This window comes from Cebus imitator, unplaced genomic scaffold (assembly GCF_001604975.1).
Source record: "Cebus imitator isolate Cc_AM_T3 unplaced genomic scaffold, Cebus_imitator-1.0 Scaffold548, whole genome shotgun sequence".
NCBI lineage: Eukaryota > Metazoa > Chordata > Mammalia > Primates > Cebidae > Cebus > Cebus imitator.
The window spans coordinates 627,449-651,757 of NW_016107863.1; the positions used below are offsets into that span (position 1 = coordinate 627,449).

A 24,309-nucleotide genomic window follows, 5' to 3' on the forward strand; every position below is an offset into this window, starting at 1 on the left:
AGAGACTGTGTTTCACCATGTTGGCTAGGCTGGTCTTAAACTTCTGACCTCAATTGATCCGCCCGCCTCAGCCTCCCAAAGTGCTGGTGGGATTACAGGTGTGAACCACTGCACCTGGCCTGAATGTTTTATACCCTTCCATTTATACATACATAAGCCTTTAAAGTATCCATGTTATTCAGAGCTGTTACAATAGTTTGGGAATAAGAGTGGAATCCTTTATGTTTGCATTACTCTAGGTTACACATTCTTTTTTATCTAGAAACTCATGCTATGTCTCCCAGCTTCAGCTCAGATTTCTATTTGGTACTTAACCTCAGCCAGGGCCCCACTTTCCTTTCCTACCTTACTGTAATTTCAGCCCTCACTCTGTCCATAGTGAGTCATGAGCACCTCTCTCTCTCTCTCTCCTCTGTTTCCATCAGGAAGTGAACCAATATTTTAAATTTTAAGCCAAGAACAGAGTTGTGGTCAAGTCCGGGGTAGGGTAAAGTTAGTTGATATGATGATTAAAAAAAAATTTTGTTTTGTTTTGTTTTGTTTTGTTTTGTTTTGTTTTAAGGAGCGTATAGTTTAATAGGCAAGAAAGAAGGAAGAAGAAAACAGCTCTGCTCCCCTGTACAGAGGTAAAGGGAGGGGGGATTCGAACATAGAGAATACCCCATGTGTGGCAGAAAAATGGCTGCTTATATGAGGAGGCTGGAGGAGGTGGTACCTGATTTGCATAGGGCTCAGGAGATTGGTTTGACCAGACATGTCACTCACGTAGCCCTGGGGAGATGGGTACTGGCCGTCCCACCCTAACCTTTTAATATGCAAATTTAGGGTGCCATGGTGCTCTACACCGGGAATATGTGCCATGTTGCCAGATGCATGTGAGGCAAAGGCAAGAAGAAGGGGACAGGAATCACCATGTTTGGGTGGACCCATTTCTAATGGCCTGGATTTGCATATCAAAGGTTGCTGGCCTGGCTCTAAGAGCTGGGGCTTTCTTGCTAAACAAGAAACATTTCTAGAGCTGCTTTAAAAGAAATAAAAATTTCCCAAGGACCTCTTTTCCTCTCTATCTGCCTAAAATAATTTCTTAATAACTCCTATAACATTCCCCCCTGTGGAGATGTCCCCCTAACTGCTGTTAGGGGTTTTGGATGATGACTCTTTCTGGCTACTTCCTGCTGAAAAGGGGCATCAAATGGGGAACAACAGCTAGGGCTTCTCCTGGGGTCAATCTAAGGGTCCTTGGAAGAATGGTGTGTACATGCTTGGTTCAGTTTGCAGCACCATTTGGAGCTAGATTGCTTCTAGGTGAGAGGAAACAATTTGAGTTATAGTATTGAGTATATAGGGTCCAAATATTAATACAAGACATAAGCTGTTACCCATCCCCTTTTGTTTCTTCCAAGCTGTAGGAGATTACCACTTGATTCACAGGAATAAGCAGAGTTAGTCTAAAATGTAGGCAAAAAGCTTAAAAACAATTAATGAGACTAGGATTTAATGACAAATATATGATAAGCTTCGGAGCACAATTTCTCTTTCCAGTCTTAATTTTTGGTAAAAAGAAATTATGATAGGACTGTGTGTGTTGTTTGTAGAATAAACTTTAGTCTTACACTAGGCCTGATTATTTGCATAAGGTGCAGCAAGAATGGTTATTTCTACGTAGGCCTTTTGGATTGGCTTTGATGGAACTCTGTTCCACAAGGAATCTCAGATAAGACTTTTAAAGCTGACCCCAGCCATGGATTTGTATCCTCAAATACCAGTGAGTTGGGTGATCCTCTCCTCTTGAGGTCCCAAGATAAACTTGGAGCTCCTAGACCTGTTAGAAAGTGACATTCTTTACTGACTACAAGTTAGGAACCCTGTGGAGAGATTGTGTAGACAAGGTATGAGGCCAGCTCTCCCCAAGGGGCTTTTATTGGCTCTGCAGTTCAAGCTTGGTTCCTTAAAGGGAAACATACTGTTTCAGTCAAAGCCTTGGTGAAATAACCCGTTTTTCCAATTGTGTCCTATTGACAAAGAAAAATGGATTCTTATTGCAGTGATGCAAGCAACTATATTGCCATAACTTAAGAATACCCACAGATAGTTTCCAAATTCTAGAGGAACCAGGTAGAGAAAAATAAACGTGCTCCAAATTTTGTTCACAGGAGTATACCTTCTTCAATTGTTAAAGGCCATAAATAGTTCAAAATAAGTTTCCTTAACTCTGAAAAACAAAATAAGGGTCAGAAAAATTTCAAGCAGAAGTCAAAAAGGTTGCTTTAACTTTCTGATTGCAGTCCATTTAACTCTTGTTTTGCTTAATATTTGTGAACAGGTCAGTTCTTTATGAGTCTCATACATTCTTTCTCTGTTCCAATGTTACAGTCTTCAAAGCTATTAAAAAAAATCTTGCATTTGAGAACATCTGTTAAAGTCCTAATATGGCCTGATTATAAACTGTCTTTTGAGAAGGAATAAAGCAAGACAATTGTCTGTGAATGACAAAATTTCCAAGATAGTTACAGATAAAAACATGACTGACAAGTTTATTTATCTCCATGGTTTACAATAACTTTACCCTTAATATGATTGATAGCATATACTTAGACATTAGAATTTTAGAAATCTCATACAATTTTGAAGCATATGTTACTGTTACTCACCAAAATCTAACTTAAAGAAGGTTGGACATCATTTTGGCAATCTCATGACTAAACTCGTCAAATAATCTTGTTTACCTCTTTTCTGGAGAACTCTGAACCATCCAAAAAGCCAGGCATCAAGAAGGACAGTTTTGAAGCTCGAAGTTAAAATTGGGGTGCCTGTTAAATGTTAGAGGTTTAGAATATTTGATATTATAAAATAGAATTCCAGATTGTCATAAATTATTTCTTTTGCCAAAATGATGACTCAAAAGGCAAAACCTTTCACTGGCTTTACTATGACATGGAAATCCTGTTCAAAGCCAAAGTTTACCCTTGCTTTAATTTATTAACATTAACCCCAACTTATTTAAACGAAACTTTGTAGATAATAGCATCTAGTCATAACCAATTTGACTGTGAGGTGAAATCTTTATAAACCTTATATAACCCTTTTACTAGAGGGCAGACGAGTCTTTACTGGAGGGCAGAGGGTCTTTAAGACCTGCTTGCTATGCTTCTATTCCAATGCCCAACTTATGAAAAGACTACATAGTAGCCTTTTGAGTTTAGTTAATGTTCAGTGTTAACTTTTAGCAACTTTTATTTTTGGTGAAAAACCTGGTTAGTAAATGATTTTAATTATATACTAGATGTGGATCCTAGACCCAGAGAGAAGTGCAGATCAAGTTTGACTTTTCAGCATGTAGCTCCATGTGTCCCAGGCCTTACCTATCTGTAAAGCAGGCAGTATACAACCTTGGAACATTTAGCAAACCTAGTGTCTAAGTTATGTGACTTAGACTACCTGTTTGCATTTTGACAACGTTTGCATTTTACCAATAATCCTTAAGACTATTTTTATTTCTTAAAGTCACATGAACTAAAAAATATTTAACTACTTATTTTTCTTTAAGCCAATCAATTAGAGCTCTTTTTATAGACATTACACACAACACATATATAGCAACACAGAAGATTGAGCACTTGTTAAGTTTTTTCATTTGCCAGTTTCTTAATTGCATTACTGGCTTTAGGGTAGAGCCCTTGGAGGAACAGGGCCAGGTAGTATACATTTTTTTAGGGCCTAATAAGCAGGCACAGCTGAAGGCAAAGACGAGATCCCTAAAATTGAGGGTACCATTTTATACTGGATCTTGGGTCCTCAAAAGAGGGAGATACTGTGGGAGAAGACGGTGTAGTGCTTCTAAACTGTGCATTTCATTGCAAGACCACCCAAAGCCAATTGGCTTATTTTGTAATTAGCCCGTGCAATGGTTATTTTTTATTTTTATTTTTTGAAATGTAGTCTCGTTCTGCTGCCCAGGCCGGAGTGCAGTGGCGCAATCTTTGCTCACTGCAACCTCTGCCTCCCAGGAGTCAAGCAGTTCGCTGCCTCAGCCTCCCGAGTAACTGGGATTATAGGCACGCGCCACCATGCCCAGCTAATTTTTGTATTTTTAGTAGATACAGGATTTCACCATCTTGGCCAGGCTGGTCTTGAACTCCTGACCTTGTGATCCACCCGCCTTGGCCTTCCAAAGTGTTGGGATTATAGGCGTGAGCCACCGCATCTGGCCGTGATGGCTATTTTTATGTGTCAGCTTTAGTGTAAGTATATAACTTGAAGAAGATTGGACATCTACTTTAAGTGGCTAAAAGATGGGCTACAAGATGTCCAGATAGCTGGTTAAACACAATTTTTGGAGTTATCTGTGAGGGTATTTTCAGAAGAGATTAACATTTGAATCGGTAGACTGAAGCTCTCCCTCACCAATAAGGTGTGTATCGTGCAACCCATTGAGGGCCCCAAAAGAACAAAAAGGCAAAAGAAAGGACAAATTTACTCTGTCTATGATATGGTTTGGCTCTGTGTCTCTACCAAAGTCTCATTTTGAATTGGCATCCCCACTGGTGGAGTGAGGGAGGTGATTGGATCATTGGGACAGTTTCCCCCATGCTGTTCTCATGATAGGGAGTTCTCAGGAGATCTGATGGTTTTATAAATGACTTTCCCCTGGGCTTTTCACTTTTTCTCCCACCTGCAGCCATGTAAGTGGTGCCTGCTTCCCTGTCTGCCATGATTGGAAGTTTCCTGAGGCCTCCCCAGCCGTGGGAACTGTGATTCAATTAAATCTCATTTGTTTATAATTGCTCAGTCTCAGGTAGTATCTTTATAGCAGTGTGAGAATGAATTAATACACTCTGCTTGAGCTGGGTTTTGCAGAACTCTTCTCAAGTTCTGTGAAACCACACATTTGAATAGGACAGTGCTTTTGTGTTTTTTTCCTGAAAAGTACAGAAGAGTGATGTATGTGAATCTTTACCTAAGCAATACCTTTTCTGTTTAAACTATAGCAAAAGGAGCCATTGTATTTTCTTCAAAGCATGGAATAGTAATGATTTATTTTCCTCAAAACTGCAGATCCTTGGATTAATAGTTGATTTTTTTCAATTTTGATTCTCTATAGTACTTGTTAAATACTATGTATAATTTGGGATGTCAAGCAGTATGTTTTGTGACCTCATAAGCATTGATTTAGATTGAAAGCTCAAATCTTTTCAGGAAAATTTCTGTGTCATTCCCTCCCCCCCCCACCATTCCATTGAAGCCATAGTACACAGTAGTAATAATGGTGTTACAGTGGATGAAAGTTTTCTTTTCTTTTTTTTTTTTTTTAAACCATTAATGTGTAAAACACCTAGCTCAGGGCCACTATGCCAGGAAGTGTGTAATAAAAGCTCATTTCTTCTTTCTTTTCTTGTTTCTGGATCATGGAGTAATTTTGTACAAGAATGGAATAAATTTCACAGTCACCCCTCAGAAGAATATTTTGAAATGAGCAATTCTCCTATTTGACTACACAGACTTCTAGTATGCTTGCATAAAAGGAAAAGTCATGTGAGAACATGTGAATTTAGAAGTACTTGAAAATAAAAGAAAAATAAAGACTGAAGACCTAAAGGAAATGTTAGCAGAATGATAAATGTCAGTTGATTTAAGCCGACAGGGGCTCTGTTCTGCTTTATAGCATATTAGGGAGAGCTCATCCTAGCTGATAGCTAGCTCTGGAGCAGGCTTGTTGAAGCTGTTCATAAATTTATTTATTTTTTAGAGACAGTATGCCACTCTGTTGCCCAGGCTAGAGTACGGTGGCATGATCATGGTTCACTGCAGCCTTGAACCACTGTGCTCAAGTGACCCTCCTACTTTAGGCTCCCAAGTAGCTGGCATTACAGCAGTGTGCCACCTGTTCATAAATTTAGAATGATATTTAGTCAAGTAAGTGATTTTTCTAAAGATGGAACAGGGATTAATGCAAGGTGAACGTGCTTCTGTAATCACCACACAGTTTGGGAAATAAAACGTTATTTATATTCCATATTTCTTTATGTGGTGTCTAGACACTATCTTCATATTCCCTAGAGGTAACTACTCTCCTGATTTAAAACACCACAGATTTTACATGATTTAAAAATATATGGACACATATTATTTAGCCTTAAAAAGGAAGGGGTTTTGGTTACCTTGATACTACGCTAAGTGAAATAAGCCATAACAAAACGACAAATAAAGGATGTGGTGGCACCTGCCTGTAATCCCAGCTACTTGGAAGGCTGAGGCAGGAGGATTGCTTGAACCTAGAAATTAGTATGCCATGATCACAGCAGTTAATAGTGATTGCACTCCAGCCTGGGCACTATAGCAAGACCCTGTCTCTCTTTCTCTCTCTCTCACTTTTTTTTTTTGAAGACAAGTACTAAATGATTCTATTTTTCTAAAAAAAATTATTTTTTTAGACAGGGTCTTACTCTGTCGCCCACATTCGAGTAAAATGGCACAGTCTTTGTTCACTGCAACCTCTGCCTCCTGGGCTTAAGGAATCCTTCATTTTTCTCTTTTTAGTAGAGACAGGGTTTCACCATATTACCCAGACTGGTCTCAAACTCCTGAGCTCAAGTGATCTGCCTGCCTTGGCCACCCAAAGTGTTGGGATTACAGGCATGGCCGCTGTGCCTGGCTTTAGGCTTCCATTTGAATGAGGTATCTAAAATAGTCAAATTCATAGAAAGTATTAATAAAATGGTAGTTGCCAGGGGCTGGGGGGAGGGGGAAATGGAGAGCTGATGTTCAATTGGTATAGAGTTTAAGGTGTTTTTTTTTTTTTTTGAGACAGGGTCTTGCTGTTGCAAAGGCTAGAGTGCAGTGGCATGATCAGGGTTCACTGTAGTCTCAAACTCCTGGGCTCAAGTGATCCTCCTGCCCTGCCTCAGCCTGCTCAGTAGCTGGGACCACAGGTTTGAGCCTGTAAGTTTTTGACTTTAATTTTTGATGTAGTAAATCTGTGTTGAAATGCAGAATTATCGCAGTAAATCTAAGTAAGTTGGAGTGGTATTGTCACAAGGATTGACAAATAGATCACTGGCATAGAATAGACTTATATTAGGCTGTTTTTATTTTGCTCTAAAGGAATGCTTGAGACTGGGTAATTTATAAAGAAAAGAGGTTTAATTGGCTTACGGTTCTGCAGGCTGTACAAGTGTGGTGCTGGCATCTGCTCAGCTTCTCGGGAGGCCTCAGGGTGCTTTTACTCATGGCAGAACGTAGAGTGGGACCAGGCACATCACATGGCAAGAGCAGGAGCAAGAGAAAGAGCTAGGGGAGGTGCCACATACTTCAAACAACCAGATCTCACAAAAACTCACTCACTGTTGTAACGACAGCACCAAGAGGATGGTGCCAACCTATTCATGAGAAATTCACCCCAGTCATCTGGTCACCTCCCACCAGGCTCAACCTCCAACACTGGGGATTACATTTCGGCATGCGATTTTGGAGGACAAATACCCAAACTATATCAAGACTTTTTCAGATCCTTACTGGTATGACACTTGATTTATGACAAAAAATAGTAATAACAAAGCAGTTAGGATAGGCCTGAGTTTTAAGAGCTTGGGCCTCTTGGTCCCTTAAAGAGGCAATTCGCAAATATTTTGGTAGCAGGGCCCCTTTACATTTTGTTGTTTATGTGGGTTATATCTATTGCTATTGCTGTATTAGAAATTAAAACTGAGAACTTAAAAAATACTCATTTTGAGAAAATAGACCCAGGTAACACTAACATAAATGGTATATCTTTATGAAAGTTTTAAGATTTAGTGAGAATGACATTGTTTTACATTATTTCAAAAATTATTTAATGTCTGGCTTGATAGAAGACAGATGTACCTGCTTCTGCATTCAGTCTGTCACGGTATTTTTTTTGGTTGAAATGTATGAAAATAATCTGTCCTCAAATAGCTTTTTGGAAAAGGGAGAAGCATGTTAATAGCTTTTTCCTGTTAATAGCCTTTTCAGATAATTGTAGACCTTCTTTGATACCACACCAAAACTTGGCAAGTGGTAATTTCTTTTTTTTTTTTTCCCCATTTATTTATTTTATTGCATTTTAGGTTTTGGGGTACATGTGAAGAACATGCAGAATTGTTGCATAGGAACACACATGGCAGTGTGATTTGCTGCCTTCCTCCCCATCACCTACATTTGGCATTTCTCCCCCTGCTATGGTAATTTCTTAAAGGTTGATTGTCAAACGTAATCTGAAGCCTGATCAGTAAGCCTTTTGTTTTCTATTGTATTAAAATTAATTTCTCTTGCATGATTTTGTAATACGATGCCTTGGTCATTTAAAAAATACTGATTTTTACTAACTTAAGTGGATCATTAAAATGTAAAACATTTTATTATAACTATCAAAAATTCATATTCATTAGTTTCATCATTAATCTCATTAGCAAAGTCTTATCTATTTGGTGGTAGATAAAGTTTTCCTTTTTAGGACAAGTAACATATTAGTGTTTTTGTGAAAGTGGTTTTGACCTTGTGTTCTCCCTGAAAGGGTCTCAAGGTCCTCTAGAAGTACAAGGACCACACTCCAAGAGTGATCGAAGTTACATGGAAACTCTGCGTTGTGATCTAGGAAATTTCTATTTTCTTTCTGGAAAGGTCTGTTTCTCAGTAGAATCCCACTCTTTACCTACCACAAATCTAGTAACATCCTGTTAGATTAATGAGGTAAACATTTTTTCTGTGTTAGATGTTAGGCATTCTAAAATGGAAAACCCAATCCTAGCCTTAAAAAAGTTTAATGTCTATTGAGAATTAGGTAATTTAACAACCAATAGCATACTAAAGTAACTATTGTGAAAGTATAGGTGAAAGAAAATTAAGTTTGCCTTGGTAAGCCAAGGACATTTTCTAACACTAAAATTAGCATTTTAGCTGAGACTTAAAAGGTGGTTAGGATTGCCAGGATGGACAGGAAGTGCCAGGACCTGTGGCATTTACCATGTTCTGAGAACAGCAGTTCAGATCTGCTCAGTGTAATTCGGGAGAGTGGTTGGGATTTAAGAATGTGGTGAGAAAACTGGGCAGTAAGACCATGTAATGCAAAGAAGCTTAGATTTTATTGTGAATAGGATGGGGAGCCATAGACGAATGGGATACAATGAATTTTCTGTAATAGTAGGATTCTAGACTGGAGAGGAATGAAGCCAAAGGCAGAGCAGTCTTGATAACCCCTTGGTTGAGATACTGAGGGGCCAAATTAGGGCATTTGGAGGATAAAGATGAGGTGGAAAACATCCAAAGATATTTAGGAAACAGATTTGATGCGTTTGAGGGGGCTTGATTAGATTGGGGGGTAATTTAGGTTAGAAGTATAGGCCCTGGAGTCAGACAGACCTGGGCTCAAATCCTGACTCTGTCACTTAAAGGAATGTCTCTAGACAATTAATCCAAATCTCAGCTTCTTCACCTATAAAATAGGGATCATAATTCCTGCTTTATAAGACCCTTAAGAAGATTTGATAAGATACATGCAAAGCTCTTGGATGTTGAGTAAACATATGGAAGCTACTTTTGTTTTTGTGAGAATGACTCCCAAGTATCTGATTTAGGCACCTGGGTTGGTTCCATTCACTCAGGAGGGAATGCAGGTAGAGGAGAGCTGGTGTGGAGTGGAGGAGGGTCAGGGCAGGAGCTCACCTGGGGACTTGTGGAAGTATTTGATAGAAACTTCAAGTGCAGAAGGGACACCTGGCCTAGAGATAGAGAGGTGGGAATTACTTTAGTGGACCTAGATTCAGGCCCTTGAATGAGATGTTCTTGGGGTGAGGGAGTAGGAAAGGGTACATAGAGTGTATCAATTTGCTAGGTCTGTCATTAACAAAATCGCACAGACCGGTTGGTTTAAATTTAATGACATAAATTTATTTTCTCACAGGTCTGGAGATAAAAGTTGAAGACGAGGGTGTCGTCAGGTTTGGTTTCTTCTGAGACCTCTTGCCTTGGCTTGTAGACGCCACCCTCTCCTTTTGTCTTCACATAGTCTTTTCTCTGTGCGTGTGTATGTCTGAGTCCAGATTTCTTATTGGATTAAGATGCACCCTGAAAATCTTATATTAATTTAATTACCTCTTTAAAGACCTTTTTTCCAACTATTGTGATGTTCTGAGGACCTGGGGATTAGGGCGTCAACATATGAATTTTGGGAGGACACAATTCAGCCCCTAACATAGAATGAGGGACTGCATAAAACAGGCAGGGGAGGGGAGAGGACTGCCCAGAGAGGTAGAAGGCAAATATTGGAGTCTGTGAGAAAAAAGGGAGGGCTATAGGGAGGGAAAAGGCAACTGCAAATCTCCCAGATTCCTTTTGTAGTCACTGATACCAAATTGTTTTATTTTTATAAATGCTTTCATCATCTGAAATGGAGGCTTTTAATAGGAATGCTGAAGTAAATGTTTAATAGAGTTTGCCCTAGTCATACTCACTTGCAAAATGGTTATGAATCAGAGTCCATTCTATGAAGTTTTTATGCCAGAAAGTACTGAATACCTTCTTGCTGTGGTTTGACATCTACGAGAGAATGGCCTTGAAATGCATTTGTTCAAGCAGATGAGACATCATGACTAATGATTTAGAAATCATAGTTTTCTATTTAAAACTTTCCACCAAGACTCTTTATCATTACTGAATTCCAACTGCATGGTAGTTTTGAATGATCAAGTTTTTTGTAAGGAAGTTTAAGGATAATATTGATAAATTCAGAAATCACTCTGCTATGCACCTTGTCCTTCACCCTTTCCCCGATTTCTATTAATAATTGGTCAACATGTCCTGTTAATTCTGCTTCATATCTCAAGTGTATTTACTTTTTTGCATGTCTGCTGCTACCAGCTAGTCCAAGCCACCACCAACTCTGCCATGGAGCCTTTTAATTGGACTCCCTGCTTCCATTCTTGTCCTTTCTAGAGAAATCTTGAAACAAACAAAAAAGCAAGTCATACTGTCTCACTTCCTGATTGAAACCCTCAGCACCTTCTCATTACACTTTGAGTAAAATCTAGACTCCCTGCCATACCTACAAAACCTGCTTGATGAACACCCTGCCCTCTTGCCTGCCCTCCTCTTCCACACCTCATTTCATGAGGCTGCCTTCTGCTTCCTGAAGATACAGAGCCTGTGGCTGCCTCTGAGCCTTGGTGTGTTTGGCGTGCTTTTCCCCTGGTTTTCAAATGATCCTTCAGTCTCAACTTAAATGTCACCTTGGCAGAGACGCCTTCCTTCACTGCCAGAGTTAAAATTGTGCCTTCCCCCTTTCATATTCTAGCATGTCATCCTTTTTATTTGTTTGCTTATTTTTGAGAGAGCCTTCACATACATTACCCACTTGAATATTTCAAGGTTTTGATAGTGAGCACTGGCAAGAGGGAGGAGTGAAATTAGTAGATTTTAGAGAGAGAATAACCCTTTACTATGTTATTTGGTCCTAAGAAAGTGCAGTTGAGAAAACAATTAGATTTCACACAGTATTTGGATTTCATAATATATGAATATGAATATTAGCACATTTTATCAGGTGTTTATATATTAGTTTCAAGAGGTTTGATTTATGCTCAGATGACATTTTATCGTACCTTTGAGCTAGTTTCTTTTCAGTGGTAACATTTTTTAAAAAAATACATTTTACTTATTAATTTTAATTTTTATTTTTTGACATGGAGTCACTCTATCACTCCGGCTGAAGTGCAGTGGCATGATCTCAGCTCACTGCAGCCTCTACCTCTTGGGTTCAAGTGATTCTCCTGCCTCAGCCTCCTAAGTAGCTGGGATTACAAGCATGCGCCACCATGCCTGGCTAATTTTTGTATTTTTAGTAGAGGTGGGGTTTCGCCATGTTGGCCAGGCTGGTCTCAAAATCCTGACCTCAAGTGATCTGCCTTCCTCAGCCTCCCAAAGTGCTGGGATTCCAGACAGGCTTGAGCCACCATACCCAGCCAAAATATATTTATTTTTTAAAATAAACAGTTTTGTTTGTAGAAAAACTGAGCAGAAAGTAAGATAATTCACACATGTCCTCTCCCTTCTCCAGTCCCTAGCCTCCCCCACCAACATCAGACACAAACGTGGGACATTTGTTAACAATTAATGAACCAGTGCCGACCCATCATCTTTAACTAGACTAAATAGTTTAAATTAGGGCTCACTCTGTGTTGTACATTTTGAGTTTTGACACCTGTGTAATGACATGTATCTACCACTATAGTTTCATATGTAATAGTTTCACTGTGATAAAAAATTGTCTGTCTTCCACCTATTTATCCCCCTTTCTCCCAAAACCTCTATCAACCACCTATCTTTTCACTGCCTCCATAGTTTTGCCTTTTCTAGAATGTCATATAGTTGGAATACAGTATGTAGCCTTTCAGATTGACTTTTTTCACTTGGTAATAGTAATTTAAGGTTCCTTTATGTTTTTTCTTTTTGGTTTGTTTTTTTGAGAGGGAGTTTTTTTCTTGTCGTCCAGGCTGGAGTGCAGTGGCGTAATTTTAGCTTACTGCACCATCCGCCTCCCGGGTTCAAGCGATTTTCCTGCCTCAGCCTCCTGAGTAGTTGAAATTATAGGCATGCGCCACCATGCCCGGCTAATTTTTGTATTTTTAGTGGAGATGGGGTTTACCATGTTGGCCAGGCTGATCCCAAACTCCTTACCTCAGGTGATCCTCTTGCCTTGGCCTCCCAAAGTGCTGGGTTTACAGGCATGAGCCACCACACCTAACCCCTTTATGTCTTTTCATGACTTGATAGCTCATTTCTTTTTAAAGTGGAGTAATAGTGTCGTCTGGATTTACCACAGTTTATCCATTCACTTATTGATAACATCTTGAACTGCTTCCAAGTTTTGGCAATTATGAATAAAGCTGCTGTAAACATCTATGTGTGCAGGTTTTTCTGTGGACAAACATTTTCAGTTCATTTTGGCAACTACCAAGGAGTAAAACTGCAAGATCACGTGGAAGAGTATGTTTAATTTTGTAAGAAACTTCCACCAACCTGTCTTTCAAAGCGACTGTACAATTTTGTATTCCCAGCTGCAACAAATAAGAGTTTCCGTTGTTCCATATCCTTGCCAGCATTTGGTATTGCCAGTGTTTTGGATTTTAGCCCTTCTAAAAAGTGTGTAGCAGTAGCTCGTTGTTTTAATTTGCAGTTTCCTAATAAACATATGATGTTGAGCATCTTTTAATATGCTTATTTGCCTTCTGTATATCTTTGGTGAGATGTTTGTTCAGTTGTTTTGCCCATTGTTAAATTGTTTGTTTTCTTATTGTTGAATTTTATAAGTTCTTTGCATATTTTGGGTAACAATTCTTTTATCAGATATCTTTAGTGAATAGTTTCTCCTAGTCTGTGGGTTTTCTTATTCTCTTAGCACCCTATTTTATGTTTTTTAAAATACTTACTACTAACTAAAGTGATCTTATTGTTTACTGTTTGTCTTCTTACACTACAGCACAGAGTAAGGTCCACTAATGGCCTGTCTGTTTTGTTCTCTTCATTTCCAGTGCCTAGCACAGCCCCTGGTTTTCGATGCAGTTGGCATATACTTGTTGATTGAATGAATAGATAACAACTGTTAACATTTTCAGTTTAGTTTATTCTCATTGAAAATGGCATCAGACTGATTTGAGTTCTTCCATCTTCTAATTTGAAAGTTAACCTTCAAATTTTTACCGTAATTTTAAAAATTAGGGATAAAGGTTAGCCACTTGCAGTAGCATGAGAAAAATTTTTGCTGTGGTTCAGATGAAGTTGATTGTATATAATTACTGATCTATGTACTTGCTTTGCCCTCTCAAGAGTTGTTCAGATTTACTTTCCAGGAAGTAGCCACGGGACTGGGCATTGAAAACAGGATGGTTTGTCAGTCCCACAAAGCTTTATGGGATGGGTGCTACCTGCTAGGCACTGGAAGGTCTCAGTATTTACACATATATCTCCACGGATACACATACACACATGTTGTACCTTGTAAGGTAAAAAACTACATTACTCAGATTCTCTGTTCTTGATGGCTTTATTTTTATTTTATATTTTATTTTTTTGAGATAGGGTCTTGCTGTGTTGCCCAGGCTGGTCTTGAACTCCTGGGCTCAAACAGTCCTCCAGGCTCAGCCTCCCAAAGTGGTGGGATTACAGGGGTGAGCCACCACGCCCAGCCTTGATTGCTTTTTTGTTAGCTGGATTTGCTAAAGTTGGAAAGTGATCTGTGTTCTCCCTCTGTAGTTCTTTTCTTTGCCTTTTTTTTAAAATTTGTGATAGTTTTTGGCTTTATCTATTTTGGCATAATGTTTACTATGTTATGTTCATAACTACTATATTGTTTATCTTTGTCTCAATTAAATACTTTTTGCCTTAAATCCAGCTCTTCGAATATTTCCATTCTGCTTGTGTTGGTTTGAATATTCCAGGTCTTCTATTTTTTAGTCTCTTTGCTTTTTAAATTGCTGCTCTTAAAAGTAACATACATTTGAGAGAGGTTTTTAAAAATCCTTTGAGAAGATATTGTAAAAGGCCTTTTAATTTTCAGTTGCTGCATAACAAACCAAATTTAGTAGCTTACAACTAAAATAATTTTACTATCTTTCATGATTCTGTAGGTTGACTTGGATCAGCTGATGGTTCTTTTGCCCCACGAATGTTCAGCTGGTACTGCAGTCATCTGGTAGCCCACTTAAACTAGAATGTCCATGACAGCTCATTCACATGGCTAATGCCTTGGTAGGGGTGACTGGGTTCAACTGGAATATTGGATCAGTGGGGCATCTCATTCCCACCCATCTTTGGCCTCTTCTTCACAAAGTGGCCTCTTACATGGTCTTCTTATGTAGCAAGAACTCCACCAGCAGGATAACCATACTTCTTATGTAGTGGCTTAGGGCTTCCAAGAGTGCCAAAGTACAAACTGCCAGGCCTCCTTAAAGTGAAGGCATGGAACTGTTCCAGCATCAATTCTGCCTCCTCCTGTTGGTTGGCTGTTCCTGTTGATCCCCTTGGTGATGCTTCCTCTGGTTAGGGCTGAGGGGAGGCTGACAGGAGGATCCTCTAGCCTGTGCCAGCTCAAGCAGCTGTTGCATCTGTTTAGCAGACTGTCCTCTGGCTCTAGAAAGGGTTTAGTACTTTGGAAAAGGTTTATAAACTATTTGCCTTTAGAGGCCAAAGTCACCCCTTTGTGTGTATCCAAGGAAAGCTAAGACTGCTTTTCTGAGAGACCTTGGCCAGTGTTTTGTGCTACCTTCCTGTGGCTAACAAGTTCCTTGATTTTCTTTCTTTTTTTTCGTTTTTGTTTTTAAGTTCCTTGATTTTCAATAGGGATGCAACCCTTGCCTTTTGGCAAACTGTAAAGCAAATAAATCTGCCCTTACTTGGCTATATAGTGGACTGATTGAACTTGAGTTTATTGCAGAGAATGGCACATCACTTTTAAAATTTTCACTTCTTACCGGAAGACTAGTTCTAGGAGGTAACATTCTTGCAGTTAGCCTAAAATCCATCTCTATTCCTCTACAGTGCCTTTTTGAATTTTTGTTTTTTTGTGAGGTTGGGGGCTACTTAACATTCTTCAATAGACAACTGAAGGGGCAGGTAAACTGAATCGGGATGAAAAGGAGCCCCTGTTGTCCCCAACTCACCCCTGAACACATCTCCTGCCCCCCAACTCGCACCCCCATCCCTGCTTTGATGTGGAAGGGCTCCGAGGACACTTGGTTGATCCTCATTGCCTGAGCACTCCATTGAGTCAAGGTAGTTGTCAGAGAATTTCATTCTGAGACCTCACTCTTTTGGCCACTTATAAAAATAATTCTTCTGGGGTTTTTTTGGGGGGTTGGGGTGGGGGTACGAATGTAGCTTTCATAGTTGGATGTTTTTAAAAATAGTCATTTGGCAGTTGGGAACTTTTTATTTTTGTTATCTTATTTTTAATTCTCAGGATATTTATGACACCAGCCACTTGAGAGAATGTTTCTGAGCCTTGCCTAGGGCTTTCTGAGGCTTCGTGTATTCTCAGCAGTTGTTGTCTTCCTCCTCAGTTTGCCTTTGTTCATGGACACTCTGGACCTTGTAGCTCCTCAGGCTTTCCTGTCTGCTGAGCAGATAGGAAGCCGCGGCCGATATGTGGCACCTTGAGGAAATACCCAATGAATGACTGTGTCCTATTGTGTTCTAACTTTCTTTCAGCCTTATTTCTTTTCTTAAAATCGTTTTTCATTTAGCTTCAATATTGCTTTAATTAGATATCTTAAAGCTAGTGTACCACAGTGGTTGAAAGAGCAGATGCTGGAGCCAGAGTTTGAATCCCAGTTCTACCACTGTGCCTCAATTTACTCATCTGTAAGATGGGAGTGATAATATAGTTCCTACTTCAAAGGGTTGTAAGAATTAAATGAATTATTTTATGTAAAGTGTCTTAGAATAGTACAAGACTCATAATAAATATCAGAAGTGTTAGGTATTATCAATATTGTTAAAGTCCATGTATACATTTACTGTAGTATTTTTTTTTTTAACTCTGAAGTGCTGTTTTCACTCTATTCTGTTCAGCTTTTATTGCTGGCATCTTGCTTCTGCGGGTCCACCCTCCTGCTGACTGGCATCATGTTTGTGTTGTGGTCAAAGCACCTGCTGCCTGCGGTTCTCCCTTGTGCACACCGGTTCTTTGGTTGCTGTAACAAAAAGTACATAGGACACAGATGGGAAACCCGCAGGCCCTGCTTTTTCTTCCCAATTTGGCAGAAGAGGGGGTGGAAAACCAGGGCCTTTCACAGACAAATCTTGTTTTAGAGTTTAAATTTAACTTGTTCATATTCTAAAGCTGGAATTGGTAATAAATCTTGGCTGTATGCAACTAGAGAGAACTGGGGCTTAAACATTTTTTAAATGATTTTAATGTAAAATCTTTTCTGATTGCAAGACAACTGGCCTTTGATGATTTTCAAGAGAGCTGCGCTGTGATGTGGCCAAAGGTAATGGAATGTTCCATGGCCAAGCTCCTCATTAGAACCTGCCAGGGTATTCTCTTGTTAGACAATAGAAGAAAGTCACTCCCTGAGTAGTTAACGGTTTCTTCTGGTCTTTAAGGTTCACTTGTGGCTTTAACTTACAGGAGGGATGGGATGGACATTTTCTACGTTGTTTCCGGCTCTTTCTCATGTCTCATGCTGGCCTTAGAAACTGTAACACTCTGGGAACCTCTGCATAACCCAGTCTGGCTGCCTTACCCTGTTGAGCTCTTTTCAAATTAAGCAAGATCTGACTAATACATTCTTCAGAGATGCTCGGACCGTTTTCATTATGAGAACTAAATGGCTTTTCCAGATCACATTACTGTAATTGACTTTACACTCATTTTGATACTTACTTATTATAGGGTACTAGCTAGAGTCTTCATAGCAGTTGCTGTACATTTGTTTGTGGTTTCAACAGCCTTTTCTTAGTTGAACAAAACAACATATAAATAAACAATAGAAAGATGATCTAAAATGTCACCCTCCTTCATTTGTTAAGTTTATCAAAGCCCTTTATATACATAAACCTGGATTAAATATTTTAGTATAGAACTGGTCAGCTGTAGCCCGATTCAAGGGTATGTTTAGTTATTGGTTCTCAGAATATCTACCTGAGGAACTTTCTCCAACAGGGTTTCTATGGGTTCATTTACATTCAGGGCTTCAGAAAGGATGGGTGGACAATTGTTAATACTCTGTGTTCTGGAAGGTGGAGAAGCAGGTGGTGAGAATGTGTTCCAGCCAGCAAAGGAACTCACATTATACCTAACTTTTCTGCACTGCATTATACCTCTGACCCCATTAGGACACATCAGAGGCTTTGTTTTGTGAAAGGAACATAATTAAAATCGAAGGTTAAATTTTTAAGTAGGGACACAAACATGACGTTTTTTCCTTTATCTAAGACTGGAATTTCCATGTCTGCCTAAAATCTCTATTCTTTTTGGAGAAATGTCAGCAAAGACAGAGAGGAATTTACCTACATCTCACTTAGGGTGGGGATGCCCTGATGGTCAAAGCAAACTGAAAACCCACAGAAACAATTTGATTCACAAATGTATTTTGTTAGCAGTTTTTAAAAATTGATTGTCAACATTTAGAATCCAGGCAATTTCACATAAAAAATCAGATTTCTGGCCCCTCTTGATAAATGGAAAGATCCAGTGAGTCTGGGGCCGCATAGCTGCAGTCAGCTGGAGCCAGGTTGAAGCTGTCTCCTTGGCTGGGCCTTAGGTTCTTGTCTTTCAGTGTCTGCTGTCTTTTATGTGACATGTTTGGCCCTGTGGGCATTTGAATTGTGACCCCTCTTCTGTTCTTTCCTGCCCTACTCCTATAGCTCATGTCCTACTGTTTTATGGTCAGGTATTTTACAACTTTTCAGAAAGGCCCAGGCCACTGTGAGCAGTGGTTAAATGGACACCAGGAAGGAAGAGTTGGCTCCCACGTGCTGCTCCCAGTCCCACCCGGGCCTTCAGGGGACAGGAGCTAACGCCAGGGTGGATGTGGTATGCTATATTTGCTGAGCTGGCACCCCTCTGTGTGTTCATTGAGCCTGAAAGTCATAACCAAAGTTTCCTCATCCTGAGGGTGGGGCATTTTTTAAAATATGAAAGAAAGGAGCCAGTGACAAGTGACAGTTCCAACCTATTTGCAGGCTTACAGGACCAGCTATTGCCACAAAAGATAAGCTTCCTGTTTACCAGTTGGCCTGAGACAAAGTGGTTGTGCTTCCTGGCCACGCGGGGCTTGGCACACAGTCTGGGCTCTGTCTGTCAGGATGGTGGGCTGAATGCTCGCTCTGTGCTGGGGCCGGCTGGGGGTGGCAGGGCCCCCACAGCATGGGTCCTGGACATGGGCCATTCTCGAGAGGGCTCCCCCAGGAGGGCACTCGTTTTGGCTCCAGAACCAATCCTGGCATTTGGAAAGGAAGCAAATGAAGGAAGGCAGCCTGGCCTCCTTGCTGGTTTCCTTAATGTTCCTTTCCTTGAGGGGCCCAAGCCAGGCAAACCCCCTTGGCACAAAACTGGGAATCCTACAGTAAATTTGTATCTTTTGTTTTTAAGCATCCGTGAAGCAGGATGTCAATGTCTCCGGCAAAAATGATCATTTACGGCAGTGTGCTGTTTACCGGGAGCATTTCCCTTTCGTATTTCATCATACAAAGTAAGTATCCTGCTAGGCGCCTGCAGCCTGACCTCCTCCAGCATTCGTGCTCCTACTCCTCCATCAGAGGAAATACTTGAGATGCTTGCAGTAGATTAGAGAAAGGGTGAGAGGGTGATTTTACAGGCTAGTCCGCCATTTCGTTGGCTATAACTTCCTCTGTATCCTGCAATCTCAGTTTTTCCTGGGAGCAACCAGTACAAATAAAAGGACCAGGGCTCATTTGCATAAGAAGCCTAGTAGAGCACGATGGGCTTTCAGCTCAGTGCACACACAGGGGCTCCAGTCAAGATTCTGAGATTATATAAAGAAAGGACAGAGGGAAGGGGAATACCAGATGGTTCACAGGTGGGGAAAGCTGTGGCTGTGTGTCCGGTGTTGTCAGCCTTTTTTTGCACTTCATTCTCTGTTGTTGATTTAATGAAGGAGGGACCGTGAGCAAGGGAACTCTGGCAGGGGCAGGAAATAAAAGCAGAGCCCACACTGGCAAAATCCTGACAGATGTAGCTTCCAGCCCCACTGCAGTCAAATTTGAATTTGTAAAGATAGGCCACAATTACTGTCAGCAGCCAGGACATTTAAGGTCATTTTAATGCTACTGGTGGCAAAGCAGCAGCAGTTTTTTCTAGACTGACTTTTTTGAGGCTCCTTTATCTCTACCCAGCTTAGCTCCTTATCCACTGGGCAACATTTTCACTTTTTCCCAGGATGCGAGTGTCACCAGGAGACAAGCAAACAGGCTGCAGTGTCCTCTCCAGCCATTCTGCACCTTCCTGCAGAGTTGGCGGATTTGCTGACTCTGGAGGGGGCCTCAGATGAGCATTCCCAGGGATGATTCGGACTAAATAATTTGGCCTCCTCTTCCTCTGCCAAAGGGACAGGGGCAAGACATGAGAGGAATGGGTGCGTTTTTGGGTCAGGTTTCAGCCTTTTTCCCTTAGGAGGCTGCTAAGTGGGTGAGACCTGGACACTGCAGCCGACTGCCTGGGTTAAATGGTTGAATCTTGGCTCCAGCTCTTGACCAGCTATGTAGCCTTATGTGAGTCTGTCACCTTTCTGGGTGTTAGTTACGTTATTGATGTGATGCGTGGTAATGTTAGTGCCTGTGCATGAAGTAAGAATTGAATCTCACAAGATGAGAGCTATTGAGCATTGTGAGATGTGTGAAACATTGAGAACAGTGCCTAGCCATAGAAATCACTCAACAAAGAATAGCTGTCTGAACCCAGCTTCTGCCCCTTCTTTTCCTATTATGGCTGGCACCTTGTTCATGACTATGGTATTCCCTGTACCCCTTACTCCTGGGAAGCAGTGCAGGAGGGGCATTCCCTTGGCCTCTCAGGGTCAGGTCACCCTCCCCTTCATCAGTGTGATGGGACCTATGGAAGGGAAGCACTTTCTTTTGCAAAACTGAACACCCTGCTTGAGAAGTTCTGCCTCTGCTCTCTCACTTGGGCAGCTGATTATTAGAACTTACAGCTTCAGGGATGTGCTGCCTGGAGTTCCCATGTAGCCTTTGGGCTCAGAAGGATTCCTGAGACTGAGAGGAGTTTGACTTGAAATGTTGGCTTAAATCTCGATGAATGAACATTCTCATATCCTGTTTCTTGGCCTGAGGGTTTTGTTGTTGTTAATGGCGTAGTCTTTCTATTTTATGTCTCAACTTAGTGGAAGGGGCAATGTTTAGAAGTCAGGTGTTATGGATTCTGGCCTCAGCTTTGCTGTGAACCAGCTGCATCACTTTGAGCAAGTCATGGAATCAAAGGACTTTCGACTTGAGAGGAAACTTAGAGAAGAGCTGATCAAACCCCTTAGATGTAGAAATAAGGCAATGAATGAGGGAAGAAAGATGAAGATATTGAGGCATAGAAAGGGTCTGTATGAGGTCAAGGCCCAAGATCATCTGCACATCCCTGCAGACACTGCCTGCCTGTCCTTTGGTTTTTGAGTCTGTAAAATGGACAGTTTAGAGAAGATGGTTCTAATTATTTGTTCATCCACAAATTTCATGTTTCTGGTTCCACCCCCTATATCAATTGTATTATTTAATTTTCTGTCTAGTAGATTCTACCTGACCAAGTTCAATAAGGAAAATAAAGTGTATATTTCATCCTTAGAGACTTATTCCAGGGGTTTATATTACAAGTTGGCGTTGGAGCAGCTGCAGAACCATCCCGAGGCACAGGAAGCTCTGGGTCCTCCTGTCAACATCCACCATCTCAAGCTCATTGGCAAGGACAACTTTGTGGACATTGCTGATGCCAAGGTAAGGTGCTCTTCCTGCGACCTGGAGGCTGGTGCCTGCTGAAGGAGAGGAGAGTGTATTATCTCCTGGAAAGTCTTGGAGGAAGCTGGAGTTAAGGATTTGGGATGCGAAAATCTACTAAGTAAAGCTGGGTTTAGCACCTTTAAAAAAAGCTTTTTTATTATGTATTTTAATGTTTAACAACATAAAATATAGTTTATATATAGATTATTCCTATATACATTTCTTCCATTTTGGGGAATTGATGTGGCAGGGAATGCAGTGGGTATGCTGAAGTCACCATCGTGAACTGAAGATAGTAGAGAAATGACCAGTGGTGGTTTGCTACCATGTTGGCTTTGATAGCACTCAGCACTTTGGGAGGCCAAGGTAGGAGGATTGCTTGAGCCCAAGAGTTTGAGACCAGCCTATATGATACAGCAAGACCCTCTATCTATCTATCTATCTATCTATCTATCTATCTATCTATCTATCTATCTATCTATCTATCTGTCTACCTGTCTGTCTGTCTATCTATATCTATCTACCTGTCTATCAAGACCCATCTTTATCTGTCCATCCATCCATCCAGTCTAATCTACCTGTCTGTCTGCCTATCTATCAATCAATCAATCAATCAATCATTTAGCCAGGCATGGTGGTGCACACCTGTAATCCCAGCAGGAGGCTGAAGCAGGAGGATCACTTGAACCCAGGAGTTGGAGGCTGCAATGAGCTATGATTCACATCACTGTACTCCAGCCTGGGGGACAGAGTGAAACCCTGTCTCTAAAATAAAAACACAAAAGACAAATTCATCTGTATCTAGTCAGTGTTCATTCAAATGTAACCAACTCTTTAAACTTTGATTTTTAAAGTGAATTTATTTACATTGCTTTCACAGAATACCAGCCCATTTTTTGAGCCATATCGTTTTGTACTTGATCACACTCGCTTACCTGTAAAACACATTTGTTCTGCTGTTTAACAAGCATGTTTTCAGTATATGCCCTGGTTTGAAGAATGATTCTAAGCTATGTGGGGAATAGAGGTACAGAAGGCTTTTGGGGGTTTACAGTTGAAGATTCCTGAGTAAGACAGGGTGAGGCAAACCCTGTCACTGTTGTGCAGGCCTAGAGGGGAGTGGCTTGAGGCCTGGGAGGTGGCTGTGAGGACTTTGAATGGTGGAGAGGAACACCCTGTCAGTGTGACCTTGGAGTGGAGGCACAGGTGGGCAAGGTAGGTGTGGGCAGGTAGGAGGGACTGTGGCCACCAGAGAGCCACAGTAGCATCGTAGAAGGTGTGTGTGCTTGACTCTGGCAGCAGAAGCCCATGAAGTATTTGGAGGGTAAGAGTGAGGTTATCTGACCTTATTTTTTGTTATTTTTATTATTTTCTTAATGGACATAGCTCTAATGAGACTTTTTTTTTAGCTACAAAAGCAATTTGTGCTCTGGTATTCTGATTAAAATACTCGCTTTTAAAAGAAGGTGAATTTGTGTAGATTGGCAATGCCCAGGGACTGGCTACAGGGAGCCACCTTTGGGAGAGAGGCATGGCCGCACTGGTGTGCAGTGTAAGAGCATGAACTAGAGGTGTGGCCTGGAGAAGCGAGAGATGGATGTGAAGTCCATTGTGGCAGACTTGGTAACAGTCATGTGTCAGGAGTGGGTGGGTCAGAGGTGAGGCCCCAGTGTCCTGCATGGGTGTGAGTGGAAGGACGGCAGCGACACTGCGTGAGACAGGACACCCAGGAGGAACACAGGGAAGGGCTGGGCATGTGTAGAGTGCTCACTCTGTGCCAGGCCACTGGATTTCTCCCCTGGTGTGGCAGAGCTCCTGTGTGCTTCCCCGTCTTTGGTCAGTTGGCTAGACCCTAGCAATGCTGAGAACGTGGGAAGCCAGCGGGTAGGTCTGGCTGTTGCATTTCTCTTAGCACAGGGCCCAGCTGCTGCACTGAGGAAGTACACGCCAAAGGCGCCTTTGCTGGGGCTGAGAGCAGCATCAGTTTCACGATCTTGTGCTCAGGAACCCCAGTAAGAGTAGGGTGAGGTCCTGCTGGTGTTCGTGGGAGCTTTGTTCTGTCCAGCCTTCACTTTGGCCTGGTGTTGCTGAGAGGGCGCCTTCCTGGGCTTCCCCAGGCCACATCCCCGGGCCCTTGGCCGTGCTGTGACTGTGTTGGCTGTGGTGCTAGGTTCTGGCCTCTACTGCTGCCAAATGCTGTGACTCTGTAGTGACAGGAGTTCAGAGTCTGCTGCTTCAGAGCCATCTGGAGCCTCAGCGCTTGTCTTCCAATTTGTGGACTATTTTTGACATTCTGTCAGGGTTCTTCATCTACTTTCTTTATAATCAACTGTTTATAAGGATGCCTGTATGCAGCATGTGCCCTCGTATCTCAAAGTCCTCTATTTGTAGTTCTTACGGTTTTACCAGAGGTGAGATGTTTCAGTTGTTCATGAATGATTGTCGTACATTGGGATATTTTCCCAAGTATGTGTGTGAGATAGTCAACAATAACCAACACTTTGCTTTACCAGGACTTCTGCTTTAATCTTTGGCAAGGTCTGGCTGGTGAAGGAACCAAACTGTGAAGTGTTACATCTACCCACGCAAGTGCAGCTGCCCATAGTTCAGACATTGGCCTCTCAGAGTTTGCTGGTCTTCAGAATCCTTCTTGTTTCTGCCCTTTTCTTTTCTTTCCTTTCTTTCTTTCTTTCTTTTTTTCCCCAAAGTATCCAGAGATGGTCAGTGTACACTCTGTTGCTTAATTCTATCATCTCCAGAGAAAAGTTGTAGCTTGACTCTAACAGTAGGACCCTGAAGATTTGTTCTTTTTTTTTTTTTTTTTTTTTTTTTTTT

The 24,309-nt window shown here is 41.1% G+C and overlaps 1 protein-coding gene across 4 annotated transcripts in view; it reads left to right on the forward strand.

The window, feature by feature from the left end:
* LOC108293801 (cytochrome c oxidase assembly factor 1 homolog) overlaps positions 1 to 24,309 on the forward strand; it is an 87,742-nt gene that overhangs the window by 60,307 nt on the left and 3,126 nt on the right. The window contains exons 1-4 of one of the 4 annotated variants that reach the window (XM_017515372.2): positions 559 to 626; positions 9,917 to 9,953; positions 19,106 to 19,205; positions 21,323 to 21,471. In XM_017515372.2, the coding sequence (XP_017370861.1) occupies positions 19,121 to 19,205; positions 21,323 to 21,471 (234 nt within the window). In that variant the 5' untranslated portion in view covers positions 559 to 626; positions 9,917 to 9,953; positions 19,106 to 19,120. Of the gene's footprint in view, positions 1 to 535; positions 627 to 9,916; positions 9,954 to 18,694; positions 18,823 to 19,105; positions 19,206 to 21,322; positions 21,472 to 24,309 lie in introns of those variants that run through there. The other 3 variants (XM_017515371.2, XM_017515373.2, XM_017515374.1) reach the window with 3 other exon arrangements.